Consider the following 17,402-nt stretch of genomic DNA (forward strand, 5'->3'; position numbering starts at 1 on the left):
AAGAGTCCCGATAGCCTGGGGGTCGGAGGTGCGTGAGTGGAGAACTGTACTTAACCAAGGACCAGCACCAGAGGACAACGGTGGGCTGGGAGGGCCAGTGGAGACTTCCCTGGGGTATTAGGGCCATAATCCGTGGCCTGGGGCAGCCACAGGGTGAGAGGAGTCTGGGTGATCTTGCCAAAGGCCTCCTGCAGTCACCAACACCCACCGCCTAAGACCCCGCTGCGGTCACCAAATGTCCTCGCGGATCCTCCCCTCTGACAAACCTGCTGCCCGATCCCTCCGGGTCTTCCCCGTGACGCTGCTTTTGTCCCCCCTGCAGCCCACCCAGTCCAGGTGACCACTTGTTCCGGGGCTTGGATTCAGCCCCTCCTCCGCCATCCTCTGATTGTTCGGGCCTCAGCGATCAGATCGAATCCCAGTCTGCGGTCGCAGCACTGATTGGATTCTCCTTTTCCCTGGGCCCCGCCCCCGGTGTGCACTCGGCGGGCCCGGGTGCTGCTGTCCACGTGGAGGGTTCCTCGATCTCTCCCCCAGAGTCCAGCTCACGGGTCAGACTTCCTCCCAGCGGATCACAAAAACTCCGCCCCTTCACCCCCTCCGGGCAGCAGTTTGGCGTGGGGTCACACCACGCCCTGGCGACAGGGAAGGGTGTGGCAACGCCCCCAGCGCAGGTGGAGCTTCTCTGGTCTTTGTACCTGGCACACCTGTTCTGGGCAGCTCTGTGGCTGGTGGTTGAGTTCCGGCGTCTGTTCCGGTCACCTCTGTAAACTGCTCTTCTCTTTCCAGGTCTTGATTGCAGTGACATCCCTCTGTTCTGAAGAAAATACAAGATCCAGGTGGCCCCCTCCTCAGGTAAGATTGAGGCTTTTGAAAGGGGTAGCACGCTATGCCTCTTCTGGCTGACTACTTGTGAATATTGTTATTGTAATGAAGTGCTAGGTGAAAATACTTAAGAAAAGTTCTGCTGCCCAGTTTAAGTTTGAAACTCTTAGCTCCCCAGTTAATGGTCTGGGCAGGCCTGTCCTCTTTTTTTTTTTTTTTTTTTTTTTTTGCCAGTCCTGGAGCTTGAACTCAGGGCCTGAGCACTGTCCCTGAGCTTCTTTTTGCTCAAGGCTAGCACTCTACCACTTGAGCCACAGCACCACTTCCAGCTTTTTCTGTTTATGTGGTACTGAGAAATTGAACCCAGAGCTTCATGCATGCTGGGCAAGCACTCTACTATTAAGCCACATTCCCAGCCAAGATTGTTTGACAATGTCTATTTCACAATATCCTCACTAGCTCTTGGTTTTAGCATTTAAAAACTTTTTAAAAATTGTTTGGTGAGCAGTGATACTGGTTTCAGTTTCTTAAATACTTCACTAGTATCCGTCACTCAGTCCTTTCCCTGGGTACTGAATGAGTTCGTATTTTCTTCATAGACATAGGAGACAGAACTCCTTTCGGCTGGCACTCTACCGCATAAGAGGACAGGCCTGGGTTGGGAATGTGGCTTGGCGGTAGAGTGCTTGCCCAGCATGCATGAAGCTCTGGCAAATCTCAGGAATAAAAACAGAAACTAGGAACTTCGTGGCCTTGTGAGAATCAGGAACACCAGACCAGGAACCAAACAGCAAGATCATTAGAAGAACACACCCCTTTCCAATATCAACAAAAGGAATGCCCTCAGAGCTGCCAGGAAGGTCCTCAGACTAGGAAAGGAGAGAGATTTAGGGGGCCAAGGTGGTGCTGACTGTATGAGGGAACAAAAGAAGAGGTAGGTAGGCCAGGTGCCGGTGGCTCACGCCTATAATCCTAGCAACTCAGGAAGCTGAGATCTTAGGATCACAATTCAAAGCCAGCAGAAAAGTCCATCTCCAATAAACTACTCAGAAAAAGCTGGAAGTGGCACTGTGGCTCAAGTGGTAGAGTGCTAGCCTTGAGCACAAGAAGTTCAGGGACAAAGCCCAGGCGCCAAGTTCAAGCCCCAGGACTGGCAAAAACAAAACAAACCAAAACAGAAGAGGTGGATGAAGCCAGCAACCTGCAAGAAGGAAGAAAGGTATTAGGATTGTAGGTTACAAGTGTAACCTTTAGAATGAAAGTCAAGCAGGCATTTTGTCTTATGGAACTTGAGGAGCAAGGACAAGGCAGATAATGCAGGGACTATGTCACCTTTCCTAAGAACTCCTGGAAGGGATGGAGGACTTTGTGCTCATTTGCATGTTTTAACATACATTAGCATATCATTTATAGACAGCTTTGGTGGGAAAAGTAGAGGGCGAAGGGAAATTGTAGTGATCCAGCCATGCCTCTCAGGGACTGTCATTTACTTCTGAGTCTCAGTTGACTCATCTGTACAGTGGGGCCAGCTATACCCGCGCAGTATGGTTGTGCAGTACTGATGCACCCTCAGAGATAAGAACATACCCATTGAGGTGTTCCTTCTGTGGCATTGCTTGAAGTCACAATTGGATCCAATATTTCTACCATTCCGATGCTCATTTTGTCTTTGTTGTGGACTGCTTCTTGGCCAGGGCCCCACCTCTGCAGGAAAAGAAAAAGGAATGAAAGGAGGCCACAGGTGGCCTCAGAGGAGATGGCCTGCTGAAGCTATTCTCATTGTGCTCTGGGCAGGGGGGGGCGGGGCAGGGCTGTCATTTGTCAAGCAGGTGGCAGGCTTCCCATTACCTGTCAACTAGCCATACAGACAGGCAATAGAAAAAAAAAATACTAAGGACCTATGGGATGCGGAGTGAGGCACGAGCCTCAGTCCTCATCTGGCCTCAGAGTTAGAAAACAGAACCCTCTCTGGAAGTGTGGCTCAAGTGGTAGAGTACCTGCCTAGCCAGCACAAGGCCCTGAATTCCAACCCTCGTACTGCCGGAAAAAAAGAAAATAAAAAAGGCAGAACCCTCATTCCTTAGGAAGAACTAAGTTGGGGTGGGTGGATAGGTGAGCACCTCCCGCTCTGCTCCCAGAATGCCATTTGTACAAGGTCCCTGGTCCTGCAGAGACAGCCCCCAAGCGTAGAGGCACAGGCTGACAGGTTGAGCCTCCTGTCTCCACCTTAATAGATCTGCAAATGTCAGATCTTGGTGACAGGAGCCGGTCACCTTTCTGGCGTGCAGACTGTAAACCTGGACAATACATGCACAGAAACAACCAGCTGCCAAGACAAAAATGGTCTATTTAAAGCCAGCCAAAGAACCCATAGTTATCTGTGGGGCCATGGTGGGGCCTGGCTGGAATTTGATGAAGAGTATATCTCTGTGGCCAAAGATGAAAGTCAAGAGAACAGCCCTAACATAGGCACAGAGATCTGGATAGGCATGGTGAGAAACTACTTGGGTCAGAACTGGAGCTCTGTAGCAGGAGGCATAGAGCAACTGGAGCACTGGATAAAGCCTGCTCTTTTTTTTTTTTTTTTTTTTTGCCAGTCCTGGGCCTTGGACTCAGGGCCCGAGCACCGTCCCTGGCTTCTTCCCGCTCAAGGCTAGCACTCTGCCACTTGAGCCACAGCGCCGCTTCTTGCCGTTTTCTGTATATGTGGTGCTGGGGAATCGAACCTAGGGCCTCGTGTATCCGAGGCAGGCACTCTTGCCACTAGGCTATATCCCCAGCCCCTAGCCTGCTCTTTTCTATCCAGGTGCTTGAGCACCCTCCTGAGGCCTGGTAGGAACCCTGGGCTCAACAGGAGCGATGTGATCAGGGCTGTGGAGGCTGACCTGAGCTACACGGGGGCCTGAGCTATATGGAGGGATGCTATACCGACAGTCCGTCTTCAAATTAAACAAACCAGCTGGAGGTCTGCCTCTCAGGCCCATGTTCCATAGCTCTTCCTCCCCTGTGCTCCTTCTTGGCCTGCAGGCAGAGATCTGAAGGTCACAGTGGTCATGGAGGGTGAGGTCCTGGCACGTGGGCCTTCCTGAGTATTCCATCCCCTTGAATCCACTCAGTTTCCTGTCTGTCCCTCTACTGTCCCTGCCACTTCCTGGCTCTTTGTTTGCTCCACCTAACACCTTCCTGTCCACATACCTTCTGAGGAGAATCGACACCCTGAGTTCACACACCAAGAAGGCAAGGTGTCTATTGCTGGAAATTTCCATGCCCTTGCAGGTAAAATGCCCCAAGCAGTCATGTCTGATTTGCTGGGACCTCTGACTCCCTGTTTGAACAGCTGCTGCCCTGGCCCTGCCCCTGCCCCTGTCCACCAGCATGACCTGGGGGTGTCTGACCACATCCCCAGCTTCTTGGCTCAAACTCCAGGCTTGGAGCTTAGGCTGTCGTCCCCCGTTTCTACCGTGGTGGACTCTCAACACAGCTGCCTCCTGCCTGTCACCTACAGGTCCTGCTTGGTCCCACTGGCCCTTCACAGAGGTTGCCAATGGATTTGCTTCTTGGTGCCAATGGATTTACTTTCTACCTGTGTCACCAGAGCAACTGCCTCTTTCTGTGCAGAAACCGTTTCCACTAAAAATTAAAAGACTAAGGCTCAAAAACCCTAATGCCTCATAGTCCCAGAGGACTTAGGCACAAAACAAGAATAACCTTTTTCAGTCCCTACACAGTGGCAGTGAGGTGTGAACCTCCACCTGGCCTATTTTCAGGGTGGGGGAATATCACAATCGCTATCAGAATGGAGGGGATGAAGTAGGGTCTAGAGGAAGATCTGGCTATGTTTCTAGATCTAAGCCTATCAATCAAGGCTGTTTGGAGCATCAAATAGGCGGACTATAATACGGCAAACTGGAAGCCTTCCTCCACTGGCCAGGACAGGATGGGGGATGCTGTGGTTAAAACCAAAGGTGGTAGCCAGGTACTGGTGGCTCTCGCCTATAATCTGGCTAATTAGGAGGCTGAGATGTGAGGATTGCAGTTTTAAGCCAACCTGATCAGGAAAGTCTGTGAGACTTTTATCTCCAATTAACCAAAAACAGCCAGAAGTGGAGCTGTGGCTCAAGTGGTAGAGAGCTAGCCTTGAGCAAAATATCTCAGGGGCAATGCCAGGCCCTGAGTTCAAGCCCCAGGACTGGCACACACATACATACACCAAATCAAAGGTAGCATTATTTTTGTTCTTGTGGGTTAGTGGGGCTCCATGCGTCCTCCCTGGCTGATGGAACAGTGACCATGAGAAGCTCTGCTGGTCAATGTGGCATTGGGAAAGAACTCTGGAAGGTCTTATTCCTGATATTAAACACTCTGTTTCATAGCAGACTAAGAAGTTAGACTCTCCTTTGTGCCCACTCTCTAGCTGTTCCTGGCACCAAAGGAAGGGATGAGGCCGGAGTCCTGGCCTAGGCCTGGAGGGAAAGGCAGACAAAGGGAAATGTCTACTCACCGCTTTACCCAGGCAAAGCATATTTTGGTTTTAAGGAGCCACTCCTGAGCTGCATCACTGTCTACACAAGCAATCTGGGTTCACATAACAGTTACAACTAGAGCCTAGAGTTCTGTCTCCTTCCAATTCAACAGCAGGTAGAGACACTGTTGCCACCCCCCAGAGGGGTAGCTGTTGGTTAGAACCCAGAGCCCCTTAGGACCTGTGGCATTGAGGAAGACAGGTTTGGTGGCTGAACTTAGAAAACTTAGAGAGTGGGCTCAGAATATGGCCTAGTGGTAGAGTGCTTGCTTCCCATACATGAAGCCCTAGGTTCGATTTCCTTGCACCACATATATAGAAAAAGCCAGAAGTGGTGCTGTGGCTCAAATGGTAGAGTGCTAGCCTTGAGCAAAAAAGAAACCAGTGCTCAGGCCCCAAGTCACAGCCCCAGGACAGGCAAAAAAAAACCCAAAAACACACACACACAACAATTTAGGAAGCTACAGGCTCCCATAATCTCTTCCCCATGGGTGTTGGACATAGACCAATGACTGATCCACCCATTAAGCAAACAGTCTCCAAGTCCCAACTCTCTGGATAGCTGACTACAGATGACTCCTCTAAACCCCTTCCCAAGTATACACAGTAGATACACTGGACAGCCTTATGGGCAGCTTGAGGAACTCCTCAAACACAGCCCTATCTTCAGCCTGAGCTGGGTGCCCTCTCTCCGAGGGGCAGAGTCCTGCTTGATTCTCAGTGGCCTTTAACCAGAAGTTCCCAAGAGTCCAGAACAAGGGCCTCAGCCCTCAGCAGGAAGTGGGAGCTGGGCTTCAGTTCAGAAAGCCCAGTCCTCTGGGTCAGCTGCCCCGAGCATTGGTGACACGAAGACACCTGCTCTTATTTACTCATTGACTGTTTGATCTCTGCATAAATTATCCTCTAGAGCTCAATTTGTTAAATGTTCTTTGCAGAGAAAAGTTCAAGCTGAATGTGAAATGATTCCCTTCCGAAGAATTTCAGCAAGTCTGTTCTGTTTCAGGAAGGTTTGTTGTCTTCATCTGTGTTCTCTGGTGCCTGGAAATGCCCACACACACACAGCGCTCAGTCAGCCAACCCATTCCAGGAGGAAATGATGTACTTGAAACCCAGCCCATCCCGGGGTCTGCATAAATGCTAGCATTTATGTGCACTTAGGTTAAAAATCCTCCTCCTCCAGAAGGCAGGTTGTCATTCCTTCTACAGCAAAGTGCATTCAAGCCTAGTTTGCCCCATGAGCCATTGACATCAGCCTTTGTGGCAGGGAGACAAAGACTTTGTTGAAGCACACACAGCCTCATTAGCAGGCCTGAGAGAAGCAAAAGACCTCTGGTCACCATTCCCTGAGAAAGGTCTCCTATGGGGGGAGATGGTGCTGGCCAGCAAGGGGCATGCTGAGGGTCAATGGGATTTCCTTGGTACTCAAGCAGATACCAGGACTCTCTGCTTGGGCTATTCCTGAGGTTCAACGCAAACACAGACCCCAGTACCCAGGCAGGCTCAGAACACTGAGGATAAAGGCCCTGGCTAGATTGGCAAGAAACCCATGGCTTCTGCTCGAGCAGATCTAGACAGCTGGATCTGCTTCAGGCAGGTTCTTGAGGGTAACGCCAGGGCCTATGTGGCATGGGGTGGTTCAGACACAAGTTTTGGCGCCTGTCCTTTTAGCAGTGCCCCTTGTGGTCACCAGTGGATGCATGTGAAATGGTAGGCAGAGGGAGGTGGGGGTTCAGATCTTCAAACTCAGTCCCCTCTGTGCATCCCATTGCTCTAGAGGTAAAACCCCAGGGGCCCTGCTATTTTAAACATCAGATTGTTTTGCCACTCCTAGCACCTGCTCCAGCTTGAAATTTCCTTCCCTTCCCTCCCTCCCTCCCTCCCTCTCTCCTTCCTTCCCTCCCTTACTTGCTTCCTCACTCCTTCCCACTCTCTCTTTTCCTTCCTTCTTTCCTTCCTTCCTTCTCCTTCCTTCCTTCCTTCCTTCCTTCCTTCCTTCCTTCCTTCCTTCTTTCTTTCCTTATTTTTGTAATTGTTTTGCTTTGGGATTGAACCCAGGGCCTCACACTTGCTAGGAAAAGTACTCTACCACTTGAGCTATGCTTAGTTCTTTTAGGTTTTATTTTTATTTTGTTTCTCAAACCAATGTTGCTGATTTTGCTCAGGCTAGCCTCAAACTCAGATGCTTCTATCCTGACCTTCCAAAGAGCTGGGGTTACAGATTTGCTCCACCACACCAGGCTTGCTGTCCAATCACAGATGAGGTAGCCTCATGCAGGCCTTCTGAGTTCTGACACCGAAATGCAGGCTGGGGAAAGAATACTCCAGAACTGCTCACAGCCTCTTCCTCATCTCAGAAACCACATGATGCATTAATAGCTCCTGCATAAGGCTCCTTTTTGAAGATTTTATGGCTCTTTTGTCTGTACCTGCCTTCTGCAGAGTCCTATGACTCGAGCTTGTACAAGCAACCCACAATAGACAGCTCGGATGGTATCCGGCCAGAAGTCAGGTTCTGACATCTGCATGGTCCTTGCCTTTCATCTGGAAGAGTAGGTGCCTTCTTGTAAGGCTAGCCAGGCCACACAAAGGAAACTTTGAAGGCTCTAGTGTGTGTGTGTGTGTGTGTGTGTGTGTGTGTGTGTGTGTGTGTGTGTGTGTGGTGTCCATGCTGGGGATCAAACCACTCAGCTGGACCCCAACTCTCTTAAGGGCCTTTGCAGCAAGGAGATCGTATAGTAACTGCGCTGGTGATCATGGTAGAGACAAGGCAGGCTCCATACTAAGCACTGAACATCTGTGACCCTCTCTAACCATCCCAAAGGATGAACCATGCTTAACCAGGAGAAAACTAAGGGCTCAGAGAATCCCTTAGGCAACTTGTCCAATAGCCAGCAGGAAGATCTGACCCCGGAGTTTGTGTGAACATCTGTCTGCTCAAGCTGCTGTCTCTCTCTCCAATGGATGTTCTGAGCCACATGGATCCCATGGGAACCTGAGCCCCCTTGGGACTCAGAAAGGGGTCTCTACTCTGCCAATGGGTGGGGGGTGGGAAGCACTGGAGGTGCAGATGGAGGCAAAGCTGAGAACTGAAATTTAGAAAGATCACATACTTGATATGTATAAAAAGAACACGCTCTTTAGTGGCAAGTGACAAAAAAAAAAAAGATGGGGATTTGCTGACTCATTAATTAAAAAGTCTATGGGTTGTTTGGCTGCAGGCACTAGGCCATCAGAGCTCAATGTGTCACCAAGGCTTGGCCTCCCTCCTTCAAGCCCTAATGTCTGTTTTCCTCTGAACTGGATTCTCTCAAGGAAGGCTCCAGATGCCTCCGGCTCTTTGTGCAACACTTTCAACGCAGAAGAAATAGCGGCTTCCTTCCTGAGGGAAAGCTTAGATTGACTCAGCTTGGGATCAGGGGACTGGGGTGCTATTCAGTCTGAGCTACCTTCCTGCCATTCTTTTTGAGTATTATCAGGGCAGTGGTCTGCCTCAACCAGAGAAACAGAACAGGGAGGGTGTGGGCAGAGTGGAGGTGTTTGAATCTAGAAGAATGAATAGACAGTTGTTACCTGGCACACCTGTGTCTGTGGGAGTCTCTGCTACAGCCCACATATTCATGCCCAACCCCAGACCCCAATTCTTTTTTGTGTGTGTTTGCCAGTCTTGGGGCTTGAACTTAGGGCTTGGACACTATCCTAAGTTTTATTGTTCAAGGCTAGTACTCCATGTGAGTCACAGCTCTAAATCTCTCTCTTTTTTTGTAGTTAATTGGAGATAAGAATCTCTTAGAGATTTGAGCCCTGATTTGTATATCTCAGCCTTTTGAGTAGCTAGGATTACAGGCATGAGCACCCAGCCCCAGACCTCAATTCTGTCTGGGATGTGGTTTTCACCCAGGTCCGCCTGTTCCATCCCACTCAGAAACACATTAGTTTCTGTTCAATCTTTCTGTCCTCCCAGTGACGAGCTGACTCCAAGTTTCAGCAGCTCAGAGCTCAGGTTGCCATGCCAACTCCCGAGGTAGCATCAGGCAGACTGTGCTGGCCCCATCTCCGTGCTGCTGGTAGATACGGGCACATTTGGGTAATTGGATCGGAGCAAGCCACAGGCCTTTCCTGCGGAAACCTGGGACCTGGCCCAGCTCCTGTTTAGTCGTGAGCATGGACACAAGGAGAACTTGGAAGAGAGTCCTTTGCTCCAGGACTCCTTGGAACTGCTCAGAGGGTCAGTAAAGGAGAGACTAGCCCTCTCCTAACGCTCAGATAAGCTCAATCAACCAGAAGCTTTCCAAAGAGATGGTGCAGGGCTCCACAGAGCTGCCAGGGCTTGCCTCAACCAACAGAGAACTGGCTTACTTACTTGCTGCAGAAGAAATTCCAAGTCAGCTTCCCTCCGGGCTCTGCAGGCAGGTCCTGTGCACCAGCAAGCTTGTGCTGAGCATCCATCCCAGGGCCTGTGATTCTTGGTGTCCAGTGGCAGCTGTCCCGTGTGGTCCTCCCCGCCCCCATCCAGTGCTCTGCCTCAGCTTCTCCAGAGAGGACTATTCCTGCTGAGAACACAGCAGAGCATCTCGGGAGAGAGTGTGACTCAGCGGAAACCTCTGAGCAGCCACCTTCCCACTTTCCCAAGCTGTGGTGCCTGCGGGTCAGTGAGCAAGCAGGTGTCTCAGTGGCAACAGGTGAACTGGAAGCAGCTGCCACACTGGAATTGCTTGCTGTAATGTCCCTGGATACCTAGAAATGGCGGGTACCTTACGTCCAGCCATGGTCCATTTCCTCCTCCCCCCAGTGGTCTTTGGGTTACCTGGACTTCCAGACACCCCCCTAGGCATGATCCCTTCCTGCCCAGGTCAACCCGTGAAGTGCAGAGCTCTCTGCCCCTCTACCCATCCTAGCTACGTGGCACAGTCCCATTCCTACCACAAGGGAAAGAGACGAGCAGCACAGGCTATGGCTCCGGCCCACACAGTGCAGGGCCTGAGGGCCCTGGAGGAATTCTGAGTCAGAGTCCTAGAATCCTGAGGTGGGGCTCCGAGCAGCCTCCAAACAGTTGGGAACAGAGGGGTGAGGAGGAGAAAGGGAAGCAGGGCTGGCAAGGTCACCCCTGGTCCTAGCTAGTCTCATGACAAGTTCTAGGATCTCATGTACATGAGAGGTTGAGGGCAGAGCAGTAACACCCAGGTGAAGGCAAGGCAGGTCTCTGCTTCTAGAACCTAAGAGCCTGGCTCCCTCTAGCACTGCCTGAGTCACCATGTAACCCCCAATCCCAGACCCAAGGCAGAGTGATTCCGGAGTGATGCCAGGATCTCCAAGGACAATAAGAGCTCCCTGGAATCTAGCCTAGCCCTGGAGACCCTGGCATTTGGGGGGGGGGGTGGCTTTGGGTCTTCCTGGAAACCACATACCAGGATTTGTGAAGGGGATCAAGCCAGGGGTGACTGTTGGCCTTCACATAAGGAACCCTAAAGGACAATCCAGTCTGAGAAGCTGAGCTGCAGAACCTCAGAACACCTGGCCTTGGATGAAGGGACCTGTCAACTCCATCAGAGGTGCTCCATAGTGGGCTCTGTATGGGAGAAAACAGGGCGTAGAGAAGGGACTCCTTACCCCCAGGCAGAGCCTAGGCAGCCCAGCCTGCCAAAGCAGCACCAGCAAGCAAAAGGCCCGGAGCAGCCGAGCACCAACCCATGCACCGCCAGCCCAGGAAAGCCACATCCTATCATGGCCATACCACTGAGGACTAGGGAACTCTCTAGAAGTTGCCAGCCTCTAATGTTTAACTGCAGCACTCCTCCTTCATGAGGAAAGTGTAGATCAGACTAATTAATGCGTGTTGTTTGTTTACCCTCCTTTCATTTCCCTGAGACAAAATAATTAACCACAGAGCTTCAGAAACCCGTTCATCAGTGGCAGTCCTTCTGTGTTTCCCATGGCTGCAGCTTCTGTGTGTAGATGCAGGGACCCGGTATGGGGCAGGGATGGTGGCAGCACCTGGGACAGCTCCTTCTAGCTAGAGCAGGGCTGGAGGAAGCCCAGTGAGGGGCTGCTGAGGGAGGGCAGCAGAAAGGGCCAGGAGGCTCAGAGCCCCCTCCATTTAGAGGATCAGTCTGTGGCACTTCTGTCAGTTGCCCCTGAAACTGCCAGCCACCTCAGACCCTAGCTACAACTAAGTGACAACAAAATCATGCGTATTACCAGCCTGGCCCCTCACTGCCCCCACAATAATCTCGGCCTCCTAAATAACTGGGGTGATAGTGATGTGCCACCCCTGCCCGGCTTTGTTTGGGTATTGCTCTGCACTACAGGCCGCCTTTATTGTTTTTTGTTTTTGTCAGTCCTGGGGCTTAGACTCAGGGCCTGAGCTCTGTCCCTGGTTTCTTTTTGCTCAAGGCTAGCACTCTACCTCTTGAACCACAGCACCACTTCTGGCATTTTCTATATATGTGGTGCTGAGGAATTGAACCCAGGGCTTCATGCATGCAAGGCAAGGACTCTACCACTAAGCCACATTCCCAGCCCCCTGGGCTGCTTTCACTCAAGGCTAGCACTCTACCACTTGAGTCACAGCACCACTTCCAGCCTTTTCTGAGTTGTTTTTTTTTTTTGGAGATAACAGTCTCACAGGATTTTTCTGCCCAAGCTGGCTTTGAACCGCCATCCTCAGATCTCAGCCTCCTGAATAGCTAGTTTTACAGGCACCAGCGCCTGGCACAGAAACCCTCTGTCGAGACCACACCCACCCATAGAGCAGAGGTTCGGCCACCTTGTGGAAACAAGCCAGCACTGCCTTGAGGGCAGCAAGGTCCAAGCCAGAGAAACCCTGCAGAGGAGCGTTGGGAGACCCCATCCTGTCCCCCACTGCTCCGGCAGAAACAGGCCTCTGAGCTCTAGCTGCCTAACGAGACAGCCCAGGCCCTGAATTTCACCACGACCTGGCACAGAGCCAGCTGTGGTCTGCGGCGTGTGTGGACACACCTACTGCTTTGGGTGGAGACCCTCCTGTGCTCACTTCCAAGAGATTCCCCGTGAGGAAAGGAAAAGCCTGTGCACTGAGATGATCAGAAGCGGATGCAGCATCGGCTTTGGGGTCATCTTTAGACACAAGACCCTGGGGATGCAGGCTGCAAGGTGCTTGGACCACTGACAGGCTGCACAGACAACTTCTTCTACCATGGCACTGGCTGGGAAAATGGCTGCGTCCTCTCATGCCAGGGGCAGCTCAGATCGACCTTCACTCATTCATCCCAGCTCCGGAGCACTGGTGACTGCCAGCCTGGGGCTCCTCAGGGCCTTTGTGCAGCCCTTTCTTTCTGCTAGGGAGGTGGCATGTCCCAAAGCATGTGTAACACAGAACTGCAGAGGCCAGGACACTTTCATGGGGGACAAGAGGTTCCTGAGCAGGTACCTAAGCCAAGAATCCTCCTGATGAGGTGATGTCTAAGGTCTATGCTTAGACTTTCTGACTTGGGGTGTGTGTGTGTGTTGCTGAGGACTGAACCCCATCTATAGCCTTGCTCATGGTAGATGAGCGCTGTCACTGAGCTTCACCCCTACCCCATTTTGTTGAGACAAGTTCTCCCTCTGTAGTCCAGCATGGACTCAAATTTATAATCCTACTTTAGCCTCTCAAATTCTGGGATTACAGATGTAAAGCACCAAGCTCAGCTCTAAACTGAGTCTTCAAAGAGAGAGGTTGAGTCAGGGCTGGGGAATCTCAGTGTGAGAACTCAACAGGTCCGTGGAGATGGAAGCCTCCAGTGACTGTGGACGGTGGAGGCTGGGGGTGCTGGAGAAGCGAGGTGAAGCCCTGGGCCCGCATTGGGGGGGGGGGGGTTTCTAATGGGCAGAAGGAACCGATGGGATACGGGGACTGAGAGAGCAGAGTCCAGATAATACCCAGGTCTCTGGCTTGAGTGACCAAGGACTCCAAAAGAAAGAGGGGGTTTGGGGCCAGAACGAATGGGGCTCTATGGCATCATAGGCTCAGACCCACTCAGGTGCCAGGCAGAAGCTGGGTAAGGTCAGTGAGAGGCAGGCTAGGAGGCACACCCAGCTGATCTGCTCATAAAAATGCCAGGTGAGGATTCCACAAGTTTCCCTCTGAGGGAGCACGGGGTACTCAAGCCTCTTCTTGTCTTTATTGGTGACATAGCACAGTAAGCACACCAGGGGGCAGCGGGCGGGGGGGGGGGGGCTCTGCTGGGTGGGGCCCTGGGCCAGGAATCCAGAGTGGATGTATTCTGTTGCTGCAGGCCTTGCCTGGATTGCATCTCAGACAGGATAAGTGAGAGGTTGAATAAAGCTTGGGTCACCCCCTCCCCCCCCCGCAGCCCCCAGGAACTTTTCCAACAGCCTCGGGGACTGGCAGAGCCTTGCAAGTGGGAGTTGATGGCGCCTAGGCTGTGCTAGGTCCTCACTGGCTGGGGTTCTGCCAAGGGGCAGTGAGGGTAGAGCACAGCGCCTGAGCCACACTGTGGGTAGGCATGGCCACGCAGCCAGAGCCAGCTGCACCACCTCGGATCCTGCCAACCCCACTGCCCTCTGCCCCAGGACCCTTGGTCTCCTTTCTCAGTCCTGACCTCAGCAGCCTGCACTGACAAGTGACAGGATTCGCAGCTTTTCTGTCCCACAGTCAGTGCCTGCCCTAACTCCTAAAACACTCCTGCCAGTCTCAGCTCAAGCATCCTGAGGTCCCCGGCATGTCCTTACTGTGCCTACAAAGCTGTGCCCTGGAAGACCCAGGTCATTTTGTTGGTGGTGGTTGTGGGACTGGAACTCAGGGCCCGGCACTGTCCCTGACCTCGTCAGCTCAAGGCTAGCACTCTACCACTTTGAGCCACAGCGCCACTTCTGGTTTTCTGGTGGTTAATTGGAGATAAAGAGTTTCACAGCCTTTCTTGCCTGGGCTAGCTTTGAACTATGATTCTTAGATCTCAGCCTCCTGAGTAGCTAGGATTACAGGCCTGAGCCACCAACACCTGCCTTGACCCAGGTCATTTCTAAGTAGTTAGGTTACAACGTCAGGATGATCAGTCCAGTCACCAAGCCATTTAAGAGAACAAAACATAGATAAAGGGAATGTGCCAGGGCCCCCTCCTGCCCCTAAATGTCCCATTTGAGCCTACAGGCTCTGGCCTGCTCCCTTAAAGATCACTAACACCCCTGCTTTCTGTCTTGGCAGGTCCTCAACAGGCCTTGGGGGCTCAGCTTGGCCCACTGAGATGAACCATGACCTGCCGGCTGACATTCACCACTAACCATCCAGAGCTGAATCTTGACAGGAGGTGACTCATCCTTCAACGGCCCCCCAACTTGCCCACCCCTGCCAGAAAAGTGCCCTGGCTGCCACAGACACCATGTAGAAGGGCTGGCCGCAGCGCCCAGTGAGCTGCGATGGTTTTGCACACGACCCCCTTTCCTAATAGCTGTCTGTCCGCCCTTCACGCCGTGTCCTGGGCCCTCATCTTCCCATGTTACTGGCTGGTGGACCGACTGTTGGCCTCCTTCATCCCCACCACCTATGAGAAGCGCCAGAGGGCTGATGACCCATGCTGCCTGCAGCTCTTCTGCACCATCCTCTTCACACCCATCTACCTGGCCCTGCTGGTGGCTGCTCTGCCCTTCGCCTTCCTTGGGTTTCTCTTCTGGTCCCCCTTGCAGTCTGCCCGCAGGCCTTACATCTACTCGCGGCTGGAGGACAAGGCTGGCGGAGCAGCCCTGCTCAGTGAATGGAAGGGCACGGGAGCTGGCAAAAGCTTCTGCTTTGCCACTGCCAACCTCTGCCTCCTCCCCGACTCGCTTGCTAGGCTCAACAACGTTTTCAACACCCAAGCAAGGGCCAAAGAGATCGGGCAGAGGATCCGCAACGGGGCTGCCCGGCCCCAGATCAAAATCTACATCGATTCACCCACCAACACTTCCATCAGCGCAGCCAGCTTCAGCAGCCTGGTGTCGCCGCAGGGCAGCGATGGTGGAGCCAGAGCCATCCCTGGGAGCATTAAAAGGACAGCCTCCGTGGAGTACAAGGGTGATGGCGGGCGCCAGCCCAGTGATGAGGCTGCCAATGGCCCAGCCTCGGGGGACCCGTCTGACGGCGGCAGCCTTGAGGATGCCTGCATAGTGCGCATCGGGAGCGAGGAGGGAGGCCGGCCACCAGAAGCCGACGACCCTGCCTCTGGGAACCAAGCCAGAAATGGGGCCACTGGCGGCCCCAAGGGCCAGACGCCCAACCACAATCAACACGATGGGGATTCGGGGAGCCTGGGCAGCCCCTCGGCCTCCAGGGAGTCCCTGGCGAAGGCTCGAGCAGGGCCAGATGGTGGCGGTGGCAGCGGGGACCCAGGTGCCAACAGCAAGCTCCTGTACAAGGCGTCGATGGTGAAGAAGGCGGCGCGCAGGAGGAGGCATCCCGATGAGGCCTTCGACCACGAGGTCTCGGCCTTCTTCCCCGCCAACCTAGACTTCCTGTGCCTGCAGGAAGTGTTTGACAAGCGGGCGGCTGCTAAGTTGAAAGACCAGCTGCACGGCTACTTCGAGTACATCCTGTATGACGTCGGGGTCTACGCCTGTCATGGCTGCTGCAATTTCAAGTGTCTCAACAGTGGCCTCTTCTTTGCCAGCCGCTACCCCGTCATGGACGTGGCCTATCACTGTTACCCCAATGGGTGCAGCTTCGATGCCCTGGCCTCTAAGGGAGCTCTGTTTCTCAAGGTAGGAGCCCTTGGCCTAACCTGCATCATGCTAGCTGGTGCCCAAGCCACAGGTGTGTGTGTTGGTGGGGGGGGGGGCCTAAAATGGAAGCCAGAAAAGGGTTTTCATGGAGCTAGACCAGAAGGTTTCCCAGCTCAGGGACAAGGGGGACATACAGACATAGGGTCAAAGGCCATGGTCCCAGACTTAGAGAGTGATCTGAACTCACTCCTCAGACCACCTCATATCTGAGCCGCCATCTTCCCATCTGTATAATGGAAGCAAGCAAGGTTGGGGTGAATCAGCACAGCAAAACCCTCAAGGAGGTCCGAGCTTTTGCCCCTGTAGTGTGTGTGGTGGTACCGTGATGGTGATGGTGATGACAAGGGGAGGAGGAATCAGACCCTATCTCCTTTCACGGAAGGCATGAGGGGTTCAGCAGGCAGGCCTTCCGCATCCCCAAGCCAATGAGTACAACCAGTTCTCCAAGCCACTAGCTTCACTAGCCTGGACAGCCCCTGCCCCTGGCCATCAGCAGCTGCACGCCAGGCGCTCTGCCCACCAGCCCATAGCTTCGCTTCCACAGTCCCTAATTAAAGTGAGTCATAATTATTTCTGCTAATTTGGCTGCAATTGGAGGAGTTTTTAGACCATGGCAATTTGGTCATTACGCATTATCTTCCTTTGAGCTTGAGACACTTTGGTGTCAACTTTTTGTTCCCTATCCAGCAGCAATGGTTGGTGCTTCCAGAGTTTTCTGAAGCATTATTTGGCCACCTGATGCAGAGCAAGGCTTTCTCCCCACCTTCCCCACCGTGCCCCCAGCCCCCACCCCCAGGCAGTAAGTAGCTGCTGTAGGTATGGGTCCTGTTGTTTAAGGTGAGAAATGACAGGGAGTGCTTACTAGGAAAGCTGGGGCTCAGAGGCCCAGGGTGGCCTCCCCTGACTTCTCAGTTCCTGCTCAGCCTGTCCAGGAAAATGTCAGTGTGGGAGCCAGGAATAACTAAAGGTAGACTGTCTCCACAGAGCGAGCTGTAGCCAGGGTGGACGTCTGTGGACTTTGGCCTTCTCCCCAGGAAGGCTCAATGTGTCTTGCATGGCTCTGCCAAGCTAGAATTGGGGTCTCTCTGGCTTTGCATTCACAGCTGAAATGGAACCAACTCTTCTGTCAGATAGATGCAGCCTTCCTATTCTGGCATATGGTTCGTTGGTGTTCTGTTCTGTGGGTATATTTTTGTCTCAGCAGTCAGAGTGACTTTCTGCAGAAGAAAGGAATATATCGTCAGGCTCATAGTGGGGAGGGGTACCTTGTCACCCTTGCCCTATTACAGAAGACACCAAGGCAGGAGACCCCCTACCCACCAAT

General features: G+C 52.8%; 1 protein-coding gene across 1 annotated transcript in view; it reads left to right on the top strand.

The window, feature by feature from the left end:
- Positions 1–778: 778 nt before the first annotated feature.
- Smpd3 (sphingomyelin phosphodiesterase 3) overlaps positions 779–17,402 on the top strand; it is a 28,254-nt gene continuing 11,630 nt past the window's right edge. The window contains exons 1-2 of the mRNA XM_048355256.1: positions 779–855; positions 14,529–16,057. Of these exons, the coding sequence (XP_048211213.1) occupies positions 14,741–16,057 (1,317 nt within the window). The 5' untranslated portion in view covers positions 779–855; positions 14,529–14,740. The remainder of the gene's footprint in view (positions 856–14,528; positions 16,058–17,402) is intronic.

The sequence above is a fragment of the Perognathus longimembris genome, chromosome 10, assembly GCF_023159225.1.
Source record: "Perognathus longimembris pacificus isolate PPM17 chromosome 10, ASM2315922v1, whole genome shotgun sequence".
Taxonomy (NCBI): domain Eukaryota; kingdom Metazoa; phylum Chordata; class Mammalia; order Rodentia; family Heteromyidae; genus Perognathus; species Perognathus longimembris.